The sequence below is a fragment of the Heteronotia binoei genome, chromosome 19 (assembly GCF_032191835.1).
Source record: "Heteronotia binoei isolate CCM8104 ecotype False Entrance Well chromosome 19, APGP_CSIRO_Hbin_v1, whole genome shotgun sequence".
NCBI classification, from domain to species: domain Eukaryota; kingdom Metazoa; phylum Chordata; class Lepidosauria; order Squamata; family Gekkonidae; genus Heteronotia; species Heteronotia binoei.
Window position 1 is genome coordinate 44,827,379 of NC_083241.1, and position 15,726 is coordinate 44,843,104.

The following is a 15,726-nucleotide window of genomic DNA, read 5'->3' on the forward strand; positions in this document are numbered from 1 at the left end:
CCCCCACAACAGACACCCTGTGAGGTGGGTGGGGCTGAGAGGGCTCTCACAGCAGCTGCCCTTTCAAGGACAACCTCTGCCAGAGCCATGGCTGACCCAAGGCCATTCCAGCAACTGCAAGTGGAGGAGGGGGGGAATCCAAACCGGTTCTCCCAGATAAGAGAGCTCTGGCTGACCCAAGGCCATTCCAGCAGGTGCAAGTGGAGGAGTGGGGAATCCAACCCGGTTCTCCCAGATAAGAGAGCTCTGGCTGACCCAAGACCACTCCAGCAGGTGCAAGTGGAGGAGTGGGGAATCAAACCCGGTTCTCCCAGATAAGAGAGCTGTGGCTGACCCAAGGCCATTCCAGCAGGTGCAAGTGGAGGAGTGAGGAATCAAACCCAGTTCTCCCAGATAAGAGAGCTCTGGCTGACCCAAGGTCATTCAAGCAGCTGTAAGTGGAGGAGTGGGGAATCAAACCTGGTTCTTCCAGATAAGAGTCTGCACACTTAACCACTACACCAAACTGGCAGATCCAACCCCCCCCCCAAAAAAACCTCCTTCTTGGCCCAGCCCTTATATATGCCAGGTCTTTCCAGGGAATGTGTTCTAGACCAGTGGCTCCCAACCTTTTTGGCCTCAGGGACCAATTTCATGGGAGACAATTTTCCCACGAACTGGTGGGGTGTGTGTGCTGGGGTTTGTGCCATCCCTGCTCCCCAGGGGTCTTGAAATGAGGGGCAGGCGAAGATCGTTGCTGCACTGCCGCTTCCACCCGCCCAGGACCTGGGCGGATGAAAGAGGTGGTGCTTTGGAGCGAGGCCATGCTCCTGCACCTCTGCCTCGATCCACAGCCCAGATTTTAACAGCCATGGACCGGGACCGGTCCACGGCCTGGGGGTTGGGACCCCTGTTCTAGACAACATTGGGCTGCCCCATCCATCCCTTTCTCCTGGGCCGGAGCTGAACCATGGTTGCCGGCAGGGGGGTGGGGGCACACATTTGCTCAGACGCTGCTTGAAGGCCCTGCAGCTCACGGCTTCCATCGGCATCTCACCTTTGCAGACGTTGGGGGTCTTGTTGTTATGAGCATTGGTAATTACCAGGCTGCTGCCAGAAGCACAAAACCAGCCTGTAAACAATCCCAGGCCTGTTTACGTGTGCTTAATATGAAAGTGTGCGTGAGGGGTGAGATGGAGACTTCATGTGGGTTTTCCTGGCTTTTTGGAGCTGCTAAGACCAAACCAAAGTGCCTGGTAGTTACCTCTGGATGACCGTCTTTATGGTGGTTCTAAGGGTCAAGAAAAGATCAGGCCTGTCAGGCGTCCTTGCGGTGTTACAGCCCTCGCTCACACACATCTGCTTGCAGATTTTTCTTCCCCTCCGAAGCAAAAGATAGACCAGAGGCAAGGCAGATGCTCCCTGTGGAACTCTTGTGTTTGCCGGGATCTGTTGTTGACTAAAATACAGACGGCTTATTTCTCAAGTTTCCCTGAAGTTGTAATCTTAATGCAGCACAAGCCCAGTAAAAGTAATCTGAAAAGAGCTTCGTGCAAAAGCATGGACGGTTACAGCGCGGAAGGTTTTTATTTTGCTGATTTTTTTGCCTTGTTTTTTTTTTTTTTTTTAAAAATTAAAGTCCAGAAACTTGCTCTGCATTTTTAGGATACCCACATAAATATGGACCGCAGGGTGGCTGCGCAGATCATTCTGTGTTCGAAAGAATGAAGAGGTACCAAATGACCGGCGTGGAAGAGCCAGCGAGCCAGGTAGAAAATGCCTTGGAATTCGATGTTACCTGTTTGGGAAAGCTCTGCTGCTTTTTGCCCCTTTCCATGTCAGGTTCTTTGCTAACATGAGCCAGGATCCCAGCAGCTGCTGCTGCCTGGGGTCGTGGCTAAGAACATGGGCTTGCCCACGGGGAGTCATTGGGGCTGCGTCCGGAAATTCCCTCTGTTTAGCCATACGGTTGGAGAAGAGCAGAAGCCCCCTGTAGACAAGTGGTGCGAGCAGATCTTTGGAACTCAGCCACGCTACCTGGAAACAGGAACAAGCGTGGTGCTCATCTTAAAATTGCTGAGTCCTTGAAGCTTTCTACAGAGCCAGAAACACGGATGCCGTTGACTGAGAAGACTTTATTAGATTTTCTGATTTCTATTAAAAAAAAACAACTAATGGCAGGTTTTAAGGACGATTTACATTCCCTGTCAGCAGCAGCCCTAAAACCTCGGCTAAGAACGGCCCCTCCGGCTGCAGAAACGCGCCTTTGTTCATTGAAATTTCATTCATGCGTTCAGTTGGCTCGTGAGATTGTTTTATTTCCTCTTCGTCCTTGGATAAACTTAGTGTGTGCCAGATTAATTGGAGGCAGACGTTCTCGAGAGCCAAGTCGCTGTACCAGCAAGTGCGGCGATAGGACAGCTCGCCTGGCTTTGAGCGGTTGTAATCGTGGGTCGTGCGCAGAGACGTGTCGGATCCAGTCTCCCGTTAAAAGTGACAGCCATCGTGGGGGGTACAAGCCAAGGGTCTGAGCACACCGTTGCAAGCAACTTTGTGAAAATTAACAGATAATTCATAGCCCGCTTACCTTAGCTGCCCTTTACATGTTAGAGGCCCACCATGGAGACGCGATCCGGGGATTGGAAGAAGAACCGTCTCCATCAAAATCCAAAGCCCCTCTTTGGATTAATGCTGGTCATTGGTCTGAGGGGTTCTGGTCTGGCTAGATTCATGTTTCATCTTCAAGTCCTTGAAGGGCTGTCCCGTAGAGGATGGGGTTGAATTGTTTTCTGTGGCCCCAGAAGGTAGGACCAGAACCAACGGGTTGGAATTAAATCAAAAGAGTTTCCTGTTCAACATTAGGAAGAACTTCCTGACCGTTAGATCAGTTCCTCAGTGGAACAGGCTTCCTCGGGAGGTGGTGGGCTCTCCTTCCTTGGAGGTTTTTAAACAGAGGCTGGATGGCCATCTGACAGCACTGAGGATGCTGTGAACTTAGGGAGAGGGGTTTGTGAGTTTCCTGCATTGGGCAGGGGGTTGGACCAGATGACCCTGGAGGTCCCTTCCAACTCTACGATTCTTTGATTAGGAAGAACTTCCTGACCGTTAGAGCAGTTCCTCAGTGGAACAGGCTTCTTCCTCGGGAGGTGGTGGGCTCTCCTTCCTTGGAGGTTTTTAAACAGAGGCTGGATGGCCATCTGACAGCAATGAGGATTCTGTGAACTTAGGGGGAGGGGTTTGTGAGTTTAGAGCGGTTCCTCAGTGGAACAGGCTTCCTCGGGAGGTGGTGGGCTCTCCTTCCTTGGAGGTTTTTAAACAGAGGCTGGATGGCCATCTGACAGCACTGAGGATCCTGTGAACTTAGGGGGAGGGGTTTGTGAGTTTCCTGCATTGGGCAGGGGGTTGGACCAGATGACCCTGGAGGTCCCTTCCAACTCTACGATTCTTTGATTAGGAAGAACTTCCTGACCGTTAGAGCGGTTCCTCAGTGGAACAGGCTTCCTCCTCGGGAGGTGGTGGGCTCTCCTTCCTTGGAGGTTTTTAAACAGAGGCTGGATGGCCATCTGACAGCACTGAGGATCCTGTGAACTTAGGGAGAGGTGTTTGTGAGTTTCCTGCATTGGGCAGGGGGTTGGGCCAGATGACCCTGGAGATCCCTTCCAACTCTAGGATTCTGTAATTCTATGATTCTGTGTCTCAAAACAGACTTGCAGGTGTTCTGGGGTTTCTGCTCCTGGTCCAGATCACATGCCTTTGTTAATGAAGCCTGTGGATAAGATTCTGCGCCTGGCATTTAGGGTCATCCATAATGGCAGGCAGCTCTCCCCACCACACACGCACACCTTTTCACCTAACCTAGGAGTTGGTCTGTCAGTCCTGAATACTGACAATGCCTCTGACCCTGGCAGCCTAAGCTTGCCCGATTATGTCACATCGTGACCTCCAAGGAATACCAGGGGTGCGACACAAGGCAGGCAATAGCAAACCCCCTCTGAAACATCTCTTGCCGTAAAAATAAATCTAGCTCGCCACCTGGTGGTGCATAGCTCTAAAAGAGGTAGAACTTCTGGCTGCCAGACAATCTTAGGATCTCCCAGCTATACTGTACACATTGCCATATAATAATTAATTAACTAACAAGGCCAACAGCAGGGCCTAGAGGCCTTTGCCTGATGTCGCCTCCTGGCATTGCGCTTCAGAGGTTTACTGCCTCCAAATGTAGAGGGTTCCACGTTGGGGGCGGCTGATACGTAGCACTTCAGCTGTATTCACAACCCAGTTGTTTCATATTCTTTTGAACCGAAAGGCGATACGGAAGGATTGTTTAGAGAACTGACAAGGTCCTTGACTTTGCCTGCTGCAGAAACCTTTAGAAGAACCTGCCAAGCCGGGCCCTGAGCGGTTGAGGAGGAAGCGAGCCACGCAGGCGGAGAAGAACACTTGCCAGCTCTACATCCAGACGGACCAGCTGTTTTTCCGATATTACGGCACGAGGGAAGCTGTGATTGCGCAGGTGAGCTGTGTGGCTTGCGGCTGCAAGCCTTGGGTGTCTTTGAAAAGCAAGCGCCTTTTGCGTCACCAGCGGTGCTGAAGCGGCTGTCCCAGCTCCTCAAAAGCTCTCGCGGTGGTGACGGCGGCTGGATCAGGTGGATTATTGGGAAATCCCAAGACATGGGACATAATTTTTTATTTAGATTATGGTATCCAAGCTCAGACCCAGGGGGGATTTGCAGCAGTTTCTCTTGTTCGGCCTAACCTGCCTTAAAGGGGGTGGAGGGGGGCTGGAGGCGAGAATAAATTGAAAATATCTCAGATCTTCCAGAGGGGATTAGATCAACATATGGAGCAAAGGTCCATCAGTGGCTATTAGCCACAAGGTATAGATGGAACTCTTTGTCTAGGGCAGTGATGCTTTGTATTCTTGGTGCTTGGGGGAGCACAGTGGGAGGGCTTCTAGCCCCACTGATGGACCTCCTGATGGCACCTGGTTTTTTTGGCCACTGTGTGACATAGAGTGTTGGACTGGATGGGCCATTGGCCTGATCCAACAAGGCTTCTCTTATGTTCTTATGTGACACAGAGTGTTGGACTGGATGGGCCATTGGCCTGATCCAACAAGGCTTCTCTTATGTTCTTATGTGACACAGAGTGTTGGACTGCATGGGCCATTGGCCTGATCCAACATGGCTTCTCTTCTGTTCTTATGTGACACAGAGTGTTGGACTGGAGGGGCCATTGGCCTGATCCAACATGGCTTCTCTTCTGTTCTTATGTGACACAGAGTGTTGAACCGGATGGGCCACTGGCCTGATCCAACATGGCTTCTCTTATGTTATTATGTGACACAGAGTGTTGGACTGGATGGGCCATTGGCCTGATCCAACAAGGCTTCTCTTATGTTCTTATGGGACGCAGAGTGTTGGACTGGATGGGCCATTGGCCTGATCCAACAAGGCTTCTCTTATGTTCTTATGTGACACAGAGTGTTGGACTGGATGGGCCATTGGCCTGATCCAACATGGCTTCTCTTCTGTTCTTCTGTGACACAGAGTGTTGGACTGGAGGGGCCATTGGCCTGATCCAACATGGCTTCTCTTCTGTTCTTCTGTGACACAGAGTGTTGGACTGGAGGGGCCATTGGCCTGATCCAACATGGCTTCTCTTCTGTTCTTTTGTGACACAGAGTGTTGGACTGGATGGGCCATTGGCCTGATCCAACAAGGCTTCTCTGATGGGCGGTTTTAGGCAGTGTGGTATCTGTATACCAGAAGCACACAAACCGTTCTCCTCCCGCTTTGAGCATCAGTAGCTCCTCAGTAGCAGAGACAATCCCGTGCTTAGATTTCATGGATGTAAAATATGGCGGTTTATGCCAGGGTGCAGTTTAAAAAAAGCCATAATATTTCACTGTGATAAATCAATCTTCTTGTAAATGAGGACGCTTACGAAAGGCAGAACTGCTTTTTAATTACTACTGTGTACATTTTGACTGGGAATTCAAGTTTAAAACCTTGTTGATAGGGGAAGGGATTGGAGTATACTCCTTGGCCAAGTTTCCAGGTCTGCTTTAGGGAACAGCCAGCATGGGACAACCCCGATTCCTTTCCCGCTGCTGAGAGCTGTTGTGTGGCCTGCAGAGGGGCTGGTGTCTCTGGACATGGATTCTTCAGCAGACAGATGGGGGTCTTTGCTGTCCTTTCCTGGGCCTTTCAGCCAGATATAGATCCTAGGTATTTTTCTGCATATCTAAAATGGCCAAGCCCTCAAAATCCCAAAAATATTTGGGATTTTTCAGGACTGCTAGACTGTCAAAGTGAAAGAGTGTTTGAAGGGATCATAGTCCCTTTAAATACTTTCCAGATAAATTTGCCATTTGGAGAAGGTGTTTAAAGGGGCTGCAAGTGCTTTAAACACCTTTGGAGTTCACTTGTGGATTGCAGAAGGCATACGAAGGGACTGTGATCCCTCGGGTCCTGCTACGAGGTATCTGGCTTGACTCAGACTTCCCTTGCTGCCCTCTGGTGATAGTTGCCAAGGAACTGAGAGTCTTGGGGTATTCCTGTACACCCTCCAGTTAGCCAAATAAGATTTTTTCCCCCTTGATTCTGAGAGTGAATCTAGGAAACCTGATTTTGCACACTCTTGTCAGCATTTGCATGCTTTTTACGTTCTTATGTTTTTCCTCTTTCAGATATCAAGCCATGTTAAAGCCATTGACACAATTTACCAGTCAACAGATTTTTCAGGAATCCGGAACATCAGTTTTATGGTGAAACGAATACGGGTCAGTATCCTGCGATTGACTTCTGGGCTTCTGTCAGCATTCGCTGTAAACTCTGGCAGGTTTCTTGGCTGCCGAATAAAGTCATCTCCCTGCTCAAATTGCCCAGTTGTTCCTCCTTGCAGTTTTGGGATAAAAATCTGGGTACATCTCTTTAAAAAAAAAAAAAACCCATCGCTCAAAATGATTCACTGGTCTTTACAAAACATGGATTATTGGGAAATCACAAGAAATGGGACATAGTTTCTTTACTTGGAAGAGGGTATCCAAACTCAGCCGCAGAGAGGATTTGCAGCAGTCTCTCTTCTTCAGCCTAACCTGCCTTAAAGGGGGTGGAGGGGGGCTGGAGGTGAGAATAAATTGAAAACATCTCACATTATGCTGCCCAGAGGTCCTTGGCTCTGGCTGGCTAATTCCGGGGGTGGGAGGGGTTGATAAAACACTTCCGTTGTCTCTGCTTTAGCATCTTGCATGCCCCTACCCTTCTGTAGCACTAACGCACTCCGCCCCTTCCATCTGTTCTCTTCTCCCTTTCATTCACACTGGTCCCTAGGCATGGGAGCAGTTTTACACCACCAGCCTTTGCTGCTGTTCCATAGTTATCCGGGCTATAGGTCTGATCACACCTGCATGCTGGTCTGTAGATTGATTGATTGATTCATTCATTCATTCATGCAAGCAGATTTGTAATCCGCCCTTCCCCATAATGGGCTCGGGGCGGATCACAAGCACAATAAAACGATAGAACAGTAAAATTCAACAATAAAATCATAAAACAATCAGCGAACAATCAAATTATGCCGCGCGAATGGTACAGCACGTATTATAGGTTACAATACAGATATCCTAGGTGTCGTAGCTGCAGGCCCGATATTTAGCAGTCCGAGTAGGGAGGTCTGCTAGATGATGTCAGCAGTAAGAGAAGGACGCCCGCTTGCCTCAGCCAAAAGCTTGGTGGAGCAGCTCCGTTTTGCAGGCCCTACAGAATGGTAGTAAGTTTGATAGGGCCCGAATCTCCATAGGGAGCTGATTCCACCAGGTCGGGGCCAGAGATGGTCAGAAGATGTTGATTGGCTAACTGTAACGATCTTCGGGGCTCTTAATAGTTGAGTGCAGCCTTGGTTGGTGACGTGGATGCGTTGGAACAGCCCTTGCAGATCAAACTCCAGGGCCTTCACGTCACCTCCCGGAAGTTTTGCCATGGATGCCTTCAGTGCACCAGAGTCATGAAGGGACCGGTTGGTTTGTGAAGTGGAGGAAGGCATCCTCCCTTTTCGAAATGGGGCTTTGAGGCAGGGGCCGCTTTCTGTAGTGAGAATCTTCCGAAGGCTTTTTAACTCAGCAGTCCAGCGTTGCCTGATAACGGGCCGCTTTCTTTTAGATCAACACGACCCAAGATGAGAAGGATCCTTCCAATCCCTTCCGCTTCCCTAACATCGGCGTGGAGAAGTTCCTGGAGCTCAATTCGGAGCAGAACCATGATGACTATTGCCTGGCCTACGTGTTCACGGACCGGGACTTCGATGACGGCGTCCTGGGATTGGCCTGGGTTGGAGCCCCATCCGGTAAGCAGACTTCAAGCTCTGGAGCGTAGGTGGTGTGCAGAAGGTCCAGGGTGGACATCTCAGACCAAAAGGCTTTCTGCCGGCCAGTCCAGTGAACCTGCTCATAATCCTGAAGATCAGCATGCTGAGCAGGGTGGGCAAGACATGTGGGTTGGTGCATTTATAGCTTTTCTGTGTCCTGCCTCAGTAAACTGAGTGGTTGACTGGCGTTTGGACAGATTAAGGACCTCTCTTGTTCTTGCCCTCTTGACCTCGATAGCCCAGGCAAGTCTGATCTCATCAGCTCTCGGAAACTAAGAGAGCCAGTTTAGTGTAGTGGTTAAGTGTGCGAACTCTTATCTGGGAGAACCGGGTTTGATTCCCCACTTGCAGCTGCCTTGGGTCAGCCATAGCTCTCCTAGGAATTGTCCTTGAAAGGGCAGCTGCTGTAAGAGGTCTCTCAGTTCCACCTACCTCACAGGGTGTCTGTTGTGGGGGAAGGAGATAAAGGAAATTGTGAGCCACTCTGAGACTGTGATTCAGAGAGAAGGGCGGGGTATAGATCTATGGTCTTCTAAGCAGAGTCAGCTCTGGCAAGTACTTGGAGAGGAGACCTCCTTGGAATACCAGAGCCGGGCCGCCACCTCTGTGAAAATCCTCCAGGCCCCCAGTAGGGGTCAGTCACCAGGGACCGCCATGACTTCTAGGTGCACACATGCGCATAAAAATACACCCCAAAAACCTGCTTAAAAAGAACGTCTCTTGTTCTTCATGATCTCTGTGCAGAGTCACCCATGGATTCTGAGTCTGCATAGAACTGCTCAGAACCTTCTGGAGTTCCCGCTCCAAAACTGCTGGGTTCCAGCCCAGGAGTACCATCTTGGAGACCAGCAAGGGTTTCGGAGTCCGAAAGCTTTTGAGAGTCGGAGCTCCCTTTGGCAGACCCAAGCAGGTGTCAGCTGTAAGCACTTGTACCTGTCGAAGGGACCTTTGGTTCTTGAAAGTCCATACCCCCAAAATCTGGTGCATCTCGGAGGTGTTCCTGGACTCGAATCCAGCTCTTCTGCCGCAGACTAAGATGGCTGCCCTCTGAAACAGCTCTGAAATTGATTTTACTATGATTTTAGCTGTTTTGATTGTTTTATTATTGTGTATCTGATGTACTCTGCTCTGAGCCCCCATGGGGGAATGGGCGGGATATAAATTAATAATAATAATTTAAAAAATGGGAGCATGGAGCTCCTCTCCTTGCTGTGTGCGTGCTCACTTGCATGCCTTGAAAGGCTGGCCCCTCATTAGTATTGTGAGGAAACACCCTCGAGGAATACCAGGGTGATTGTGCAGAGCCAGACAGTGGCTTTCCCCGGCATTCAGATGTTGAGCTAAGGGCGAGCATGGGTTGTTTTTCCAGGAGTCTTACTATGGCAGTCTGTCCTGCCACAACAAAAGCACCACAGCTCAGGCCTGGTCAAGGGCGACATGCTGAGAGGATCAGTCTCTTTTTAACACTAGCGTTGCCTGTTGGAGGAAATACCATCTGTCGCCAGACAGGAATTCTGCCCCTTCAGCTGTGTGAATGTCGGCAGCGGATATTCCGTACTGTTTAATGCAGCTCCAGAGGCGGAATGGGGTTGGAGCAGGCGTAGCAGGAGAAGAGAGCTACAAAATAAAAATGAGGATGGCTGATAACGGGTTGGGTATAAGTTCTCTTCCTCGAGTACCAACAGCTGCCCTCTTTCTGCCTGCAGGTGGTTGCAGGGGGAGCAAAAGAGCCTCTTTGCTCTTAGAGAAGCCTGCCTCAAATGGGGCTCCCCTTTGTCTGAGTGTTCCTGATGTTCAGCCTTCAGACAGGGGCTGCAGCCTGCCCCCTTTTTTCTTTTGTGGCTCTCATTTCCGGGGGGCGGGACAGGTACAGAGGGCCTCTTCGCTTGCCCAGGATCTTTTAACGAGAAGCCTCAGGGCGCCCTACTCCTTTTGGCTCAGCTCGCTTTGCTTTCTCTAGAGAAAGTGTTGGGAATTGCTCCTTCGGAAAGCTTTCGAAATAAAATACTCTTCAGTACCTGTTACTTCATGGTTCATCCCCCTTCCCCTGTTTTGTAGTTAGGAGATAAAAAGTGCACACGCTAGTGTGTGAGTTCTTCTTGGCCTGCAGTTTCATTTCTCAGAAAGATGAACTTGGCTAGCTGTGGTATCCCCATAGTGGGTGTGCCTTGCCTAACTGGTATTTTAGTTTCAGCCTGTGGTTTCAGCCTAGACTTCGCTAAGCAAGAGTGCAGCTGTAAATACGCTGTGAAGAGTGACTCACCCTGTTTCCTGGATAAGTGGATATTCTTAGACTTCTAAGTTGTTTGCAAAAATGAGGTGTCTGCAGTTTAAATGCTTGAGACTGTGGCACTAGGAGATACTAAAGCCTAAAGATCACAGGACCCTCAAGCTTCCTTAGCCGGTCTCTCCTTTCTCCTGCTGAGTCTGCAGATTGTGTAACCACCTGGTCGTCTCCTTAGAGGTTCTTGTCTCTTATCCTGGTTGTAAAATTCTGCAAGCAAAGAACAAATCAGCCAGTATCACAATGCCCCTGTGTAAATCGATGGTGCAGTCTCATTTGGAGTACTGTGTACAATTCTGGTCACCACACCTCAAAAAGGATATTATAGCATTGGAAAAAGTCCAGAAAAGGGCAAATAGAATGATTAAAGGGTTGGAACACTTTCCCTAGGAAGAAAGGTTAAAACGCTTGGGGCTCTTTAGCTTGGAGAAACGTTGACTGAGGAGTGACATGATAGAGGTTTACAAGATTATGCATGGGATGGAGAAAGTAGAGAAAGAAGTCCTTTTCTCCCTTTCTCACAATACAAGAACTCGTGGGCATTTGATGAAATTGCTGAGCAGTTGGGTTAGAATGGATAAAAGGAAGCACTTCTTCAGCCAAAGGGTGATTAACATGTGGAATTCACTGCCACAGGAGGTGGTGTGGCTACAAGCATAGCCAGCTTCAAGAGGGGATTCGATAAGCATATGGAGCAGAGGTCCATCAGTGGGTATTAGCCACAGTGTGTGTGTGTATACATATATATATTTTTGGCCACTATGTGACACAGAGTGTTGGACTGGATGGGCCATTGGCCTGATCCAACATGGCTTCTCTTATGTTCTTATTGCCAGCTTCAAGAGGTGATTGGATCAACATATGGAGCAGAGATCCATCAGTGGCTATTAGCCACAGCGGCTCTCTGTCTGGGGCAAGTGATGCTCTGTATTCTTGGTGCTTGGGGGGCACAGTGGGAGGGCTTCTAGTGTACTGGCTCCACTGGTGGACCTCCTGATGGCACCTAGTTTTTTTGGCCACTGTGTGACACAGAGCGTTGGACTGGATGGGCTATTGGCCTGATCCAACATGGCTTCTCTTATGTTCTTATGGACTGAAACAATGTTTGCGCCTGATCACAAACTTTGTTGGGAGGGGTGAAATCCCAGAATCAGCTTGATGAGAGTTTGAAGGGGAAAACTTCCAGCTTGGGTCAAAAGTCTTCTCATATCTCCTGATGGATGCCATCGACAGGAAAAACTTGGGTGTCGCACAATCTCAGTTCATTCTCCTGTGGTAGAGAGATTATTACTTAGGGCCGGGAATCATTACAAGAACTTAGACAGGTCACCTTCCCACCACAAAGTTCTTCTAGAGCTTCTGGGCTATCCAGAAGTGTAGCACATACAAAGGTATTTATTTATTCAAAACATTTTATCAGGTGCCTTTCCCTCTTGCAGAAATCAAAGTGGCTTACAATATAAAAACATAAGAAAACAGAAATAAAACAATAATAAAACCCTGTAAAAAGTAAAAAAATCTCCCGTTGGAAGTACCAGTGAACAAAAACCGAATCAGTTAAATGCAGTCCTAAATGAAACGGTCTTCAGCTGCCTCTTGAAGAGTGATGGGAGGGGCAGGGGTTACCTTCCCAAGGAGGTTGTTCTGTAATCCTGGGGCTGCCCCCCACCCACCTCACAGGGTGTCTGTTGTTGTGGGGAGGAAGGTAAAGGAGATTGTGACCTCTGTGAGACTCAGAGTATAGGACGGGATATAAATCCAATATCTTCCGCTGCTGAAAAGGGTCTCCAGAGCTCTGGCGATTCATGGCCCCGTGTCCAGTCAAAACTGGCTCTCTGCAAAGGTTATCATAAAGATGCTCTTGATGAAACTAAAGATGATTTAGACTAAAAAATGCGTATTGTGGCACTTGCGTAGTGGGCAGTATGTATTCATGTTTTCTCTCCGTTGTGTAACCCTTTTCCCTGCTGGTTTCCCTCTAATTGCAGGGAGCTCGGGTGGAATCTGTGAAAAGAGCAAACTTTATTCTGACGGCAAGAAGAAGTCTTTGAACACCGGCATCATCACCGTGCAGAATTACGGCTCCCACGTCCCTCCCAAAGTCTCTCACATCACCTTTGCGCATGAAGTTGGACATAACTTTGGCTCTCCAGTGAGTATGTGGTGTCCGTCGTCACTGGTCTTCGGAAGCAGTGTGGAGTTTTGCTAAAGCCCTCCCTCCCCTGTGGGAGTCAGCAGCACTGAGTCATGTTTGCCTGCAGTGGTGGGGGGGCATCCCACCACGCTGCAGAGAATGCAAGGAACGTACGTGAGGGTTAGTGAATACTGATATTCTGATACATGGGTTAGTACAGTCATGACTGTGTGTGTATAGATACGTGTATAAACAACAATGCAGTTATGGATCTATGAGTACACTTTGGATAATTGGCTCTTCATCAGCAATGACAATACTCCTAGGAAAACCAACTGTAGCCTAGAAGCTGGCTGTATTTATACTACTATCATCACACTTTTGTGAGACATTGACCTAGGAAGAACTATTATGAAGAGCTATGGGAACGCCGTCCACTTTATACACCTAATACATTATATCTTAGCAGGTATAGCACCAAAGTTGTTAATTTTTATGTAAAGGAAAGGTCCCCTGTGCAAGCACCAGTCATTTCTGACCCTGGGGTGACATTGCTTTCACAACATTTTCACGACAGACTTTTTACGGGGTGGTTTGCCCTTGCCTTCCCCAGTCATCTACACTTTCCCCCCAGCAAGCGGGTACTCATTTTACCGACCTCGGAAGGATGGAAGGCTGAGTCAGCCTGGTGCTGGCTACCTGAACCAGCTTCCGCTGGGATCGAACTTAGGTTGTGAGCAGAGCTTAGGACTGCAGTACTGCAGCTTTACCACTCTGCACCACGGGGCAGTAATTTATTTATACACACACACCCCACCCACCCACACACACACACACCACACCACACCCCCCCACACACACACACCACACACACTGTGGTTTTAATAATTGTTTAATGTTTTACTCTAATACTGTTTTATAATAGATTATTGTATTTTATGATGTTAATTTGTCGTTAGCTGCCCTGAGCCTGTTCTCAGGGAGGGTGGGATACAAATAGAAATAAATAAATAAAATCAGCAGACCCACGAGCTTGAACCAAAGCCTTCTCAAGGGCTTGCACCTGGCAGCGTCTGCCTGTAGCAGCCTCTTCTTGGCCTTTCTGCCAGTTTTTCAGTAGCCTTCAGCGTAGTGTAGGAGGATGGGTAGCAGAGCTTCAGAAAGAGTTGGCATTCTCTTGAGGATTGCTGTGGCTTTTTCCACTCATTCATGATGTTATTGGATTTATATCCCACCCTCTTCTCCAAATCTCCGCGTCTCAGAGCGGCTCACAATCTCCTTTATCTTCCTCCCCCACAACAGACACCCTGTGCTGAGAGGGCTCTCCTAGAAGCTGCTCTTTCAAGGACAACTCCTACGAGAGCAATGGCTGACCCAAGGCCATTTTGGTGTAGAGCCAGTTTGGTGTAGTGGTGAAGTGCGCGGACTCTTATCTGGGAGAACTGGGTTTGATTCCCCACTCCTCCACTTGCAGCTGCTGGAATGGCCTTGGGTCAGCCATAGCCCTGGCAGAGGTTGTCCTTGAAAGGGCAGCTGCTGTGAGAGCCCTCTCCAGCCCCACCCACCTCACGAGGTGTCTGTTGTAGGGAGGAAGATAATGGAGATTGTGAGCCGCTCTGAGACTCTTCAGAGTGGAGGGCGGGATATAAATCCAATATCTTCTTCTTCATTCCAGCAGGAGCATGTGGAGGAGTGGGGTTTTCCCAGATAAGCGTCCGCACCCTTCACCACTATACCAAACTGGCTCTGGATTTATGTTGGCCATGAATCCTTGCATCTAAACCCCAAAACGTGCCGGAGTTAGGAAAGCCTGTTTGTTTATGCTGAACTTAGAACTTCATACCTGAATGTGCAAAGCACTTTGGGGTATTAAAACTTCATTGTTTCCTCTCTTGCTAGAGTGATTTGCTGCTGCTAAACCCGAGGCTGGCTTCTGCCTGCATGTAGACTGTTTTCTGCATATAAATGAGGCCTGGGCATTATGGCATATTAGCTATTAATGGATAAGCCAGGATAAAAAAACGGTCATTTTAGCGTATTGATTAAAAACAGTTTTAATGGGGTTGCTTAATGTTCTGTGAAGAGTTTTGAAGTTAATTGCAGGGAAAGTTGCGAGCAAATACGACTCTTCCTCTTCTCTCCCTCCCCCCTGCCCCCCCGGGAACATCTGTCACGTTTTACTTACGACTGATAACCTGTGCAGACATCTGAGGTGGTGGCAGCGAGATGGTTTTCCTGAGCGAGTTGCCCCCTCCCTTTCTTACAGCACGACTCTGGAACAGAATGCACTCCAGGGGAATCGAAAAACTTGGGCCAAAAGGAAAATGGCAATTACATCATGTACGCGAGAGCCACGTCTGGCGACAAGCTGAACAACAACAAGTTCTCTCTGTGTAGCATTCGGAATATCAGCCAAGTGTTGGAGAAGAAGCGGAACAACTGCTTTGTCGGTATGCCTTTCTTTCCTCCGAGCCATTCTGGGGAGTTACGGGGTTTAGAGCTGCTCGGATTCAGCATCGGCAGCCTGACTTCTGCACAGATCTAAGAAAAACCTGGGTTCTGCTCTCTCTTCCCCTGGGCGCCTTTGTTTGCTGCTAAGGGTGTCACGTCCGGTAGGGGATGGCGGCCCCGATGGCCCAGCCACTGCTCTTCCCCTGGGAGAAGACAGGCTTCTCAGTCTGGCTGTTTCGTTTGGGCCAAAGCAGGCCTTTGTGGGTGCTCAAGAGGGCAGTCTGAGCCAAAGACAACTGAAGTTGCATCATGGAGCACCCTCTAGCCCTCCCCGTGCGGCCCCATCTTGCAGGTGGGGGGCTGTTTCCTTTTGGCACTAGAGAGACGCCTGTTCCATAGGGAGGAAAAGCTGACAGGCGGTCCAGGAGGAACTGCAGAGCTCGGTCAGGGAGGAGAGGGCTGCAGGGCGAGGGAACGTTGTCGTTTGGCCATTTCCCCAGCCAACAAGGCA

The 15,726-nt window shown here is 49.2% G+C and overlaps 1 protein-coding gene across 1 annotated transcript in view; it reads left to right on the forward strand.

The window, feature by feature from the left end:
• The window catches only part of ADAM10 (ADAM metallopeptidase domain 10), a 53,881-nt gene that overhangs the window by 26,353 nt on the left and 11,802 nt on the right, over positions 1–15,726 (forward strand). Inside the window, exons 5-10 of the mRNA XM_060259825.1 lie at positions 1,645–1,748; positions 4,343–4,492; positions 6,671–6,763; positions 8,142–8,325; positions 12,619–12,782; positions 15,031–15,214. Of these exons, the coding sequence (XP_060115808.1) occupies positions 1,645–1,748; positions 4,343–4,492; positions 6,671–6,763; positions 8,142–8,325; positions 12,619–12,782; positions 15,031–15,214 (879 nt within the window). The remainder of the gene's footprint in view (positions 1–1,644; positions 1,749–4,342; positions 4,493–6,670; positions 6,764–8,141; positions 8,326–12,618; positions 12,783–15,030; positions 15,215–15,726) is intronic.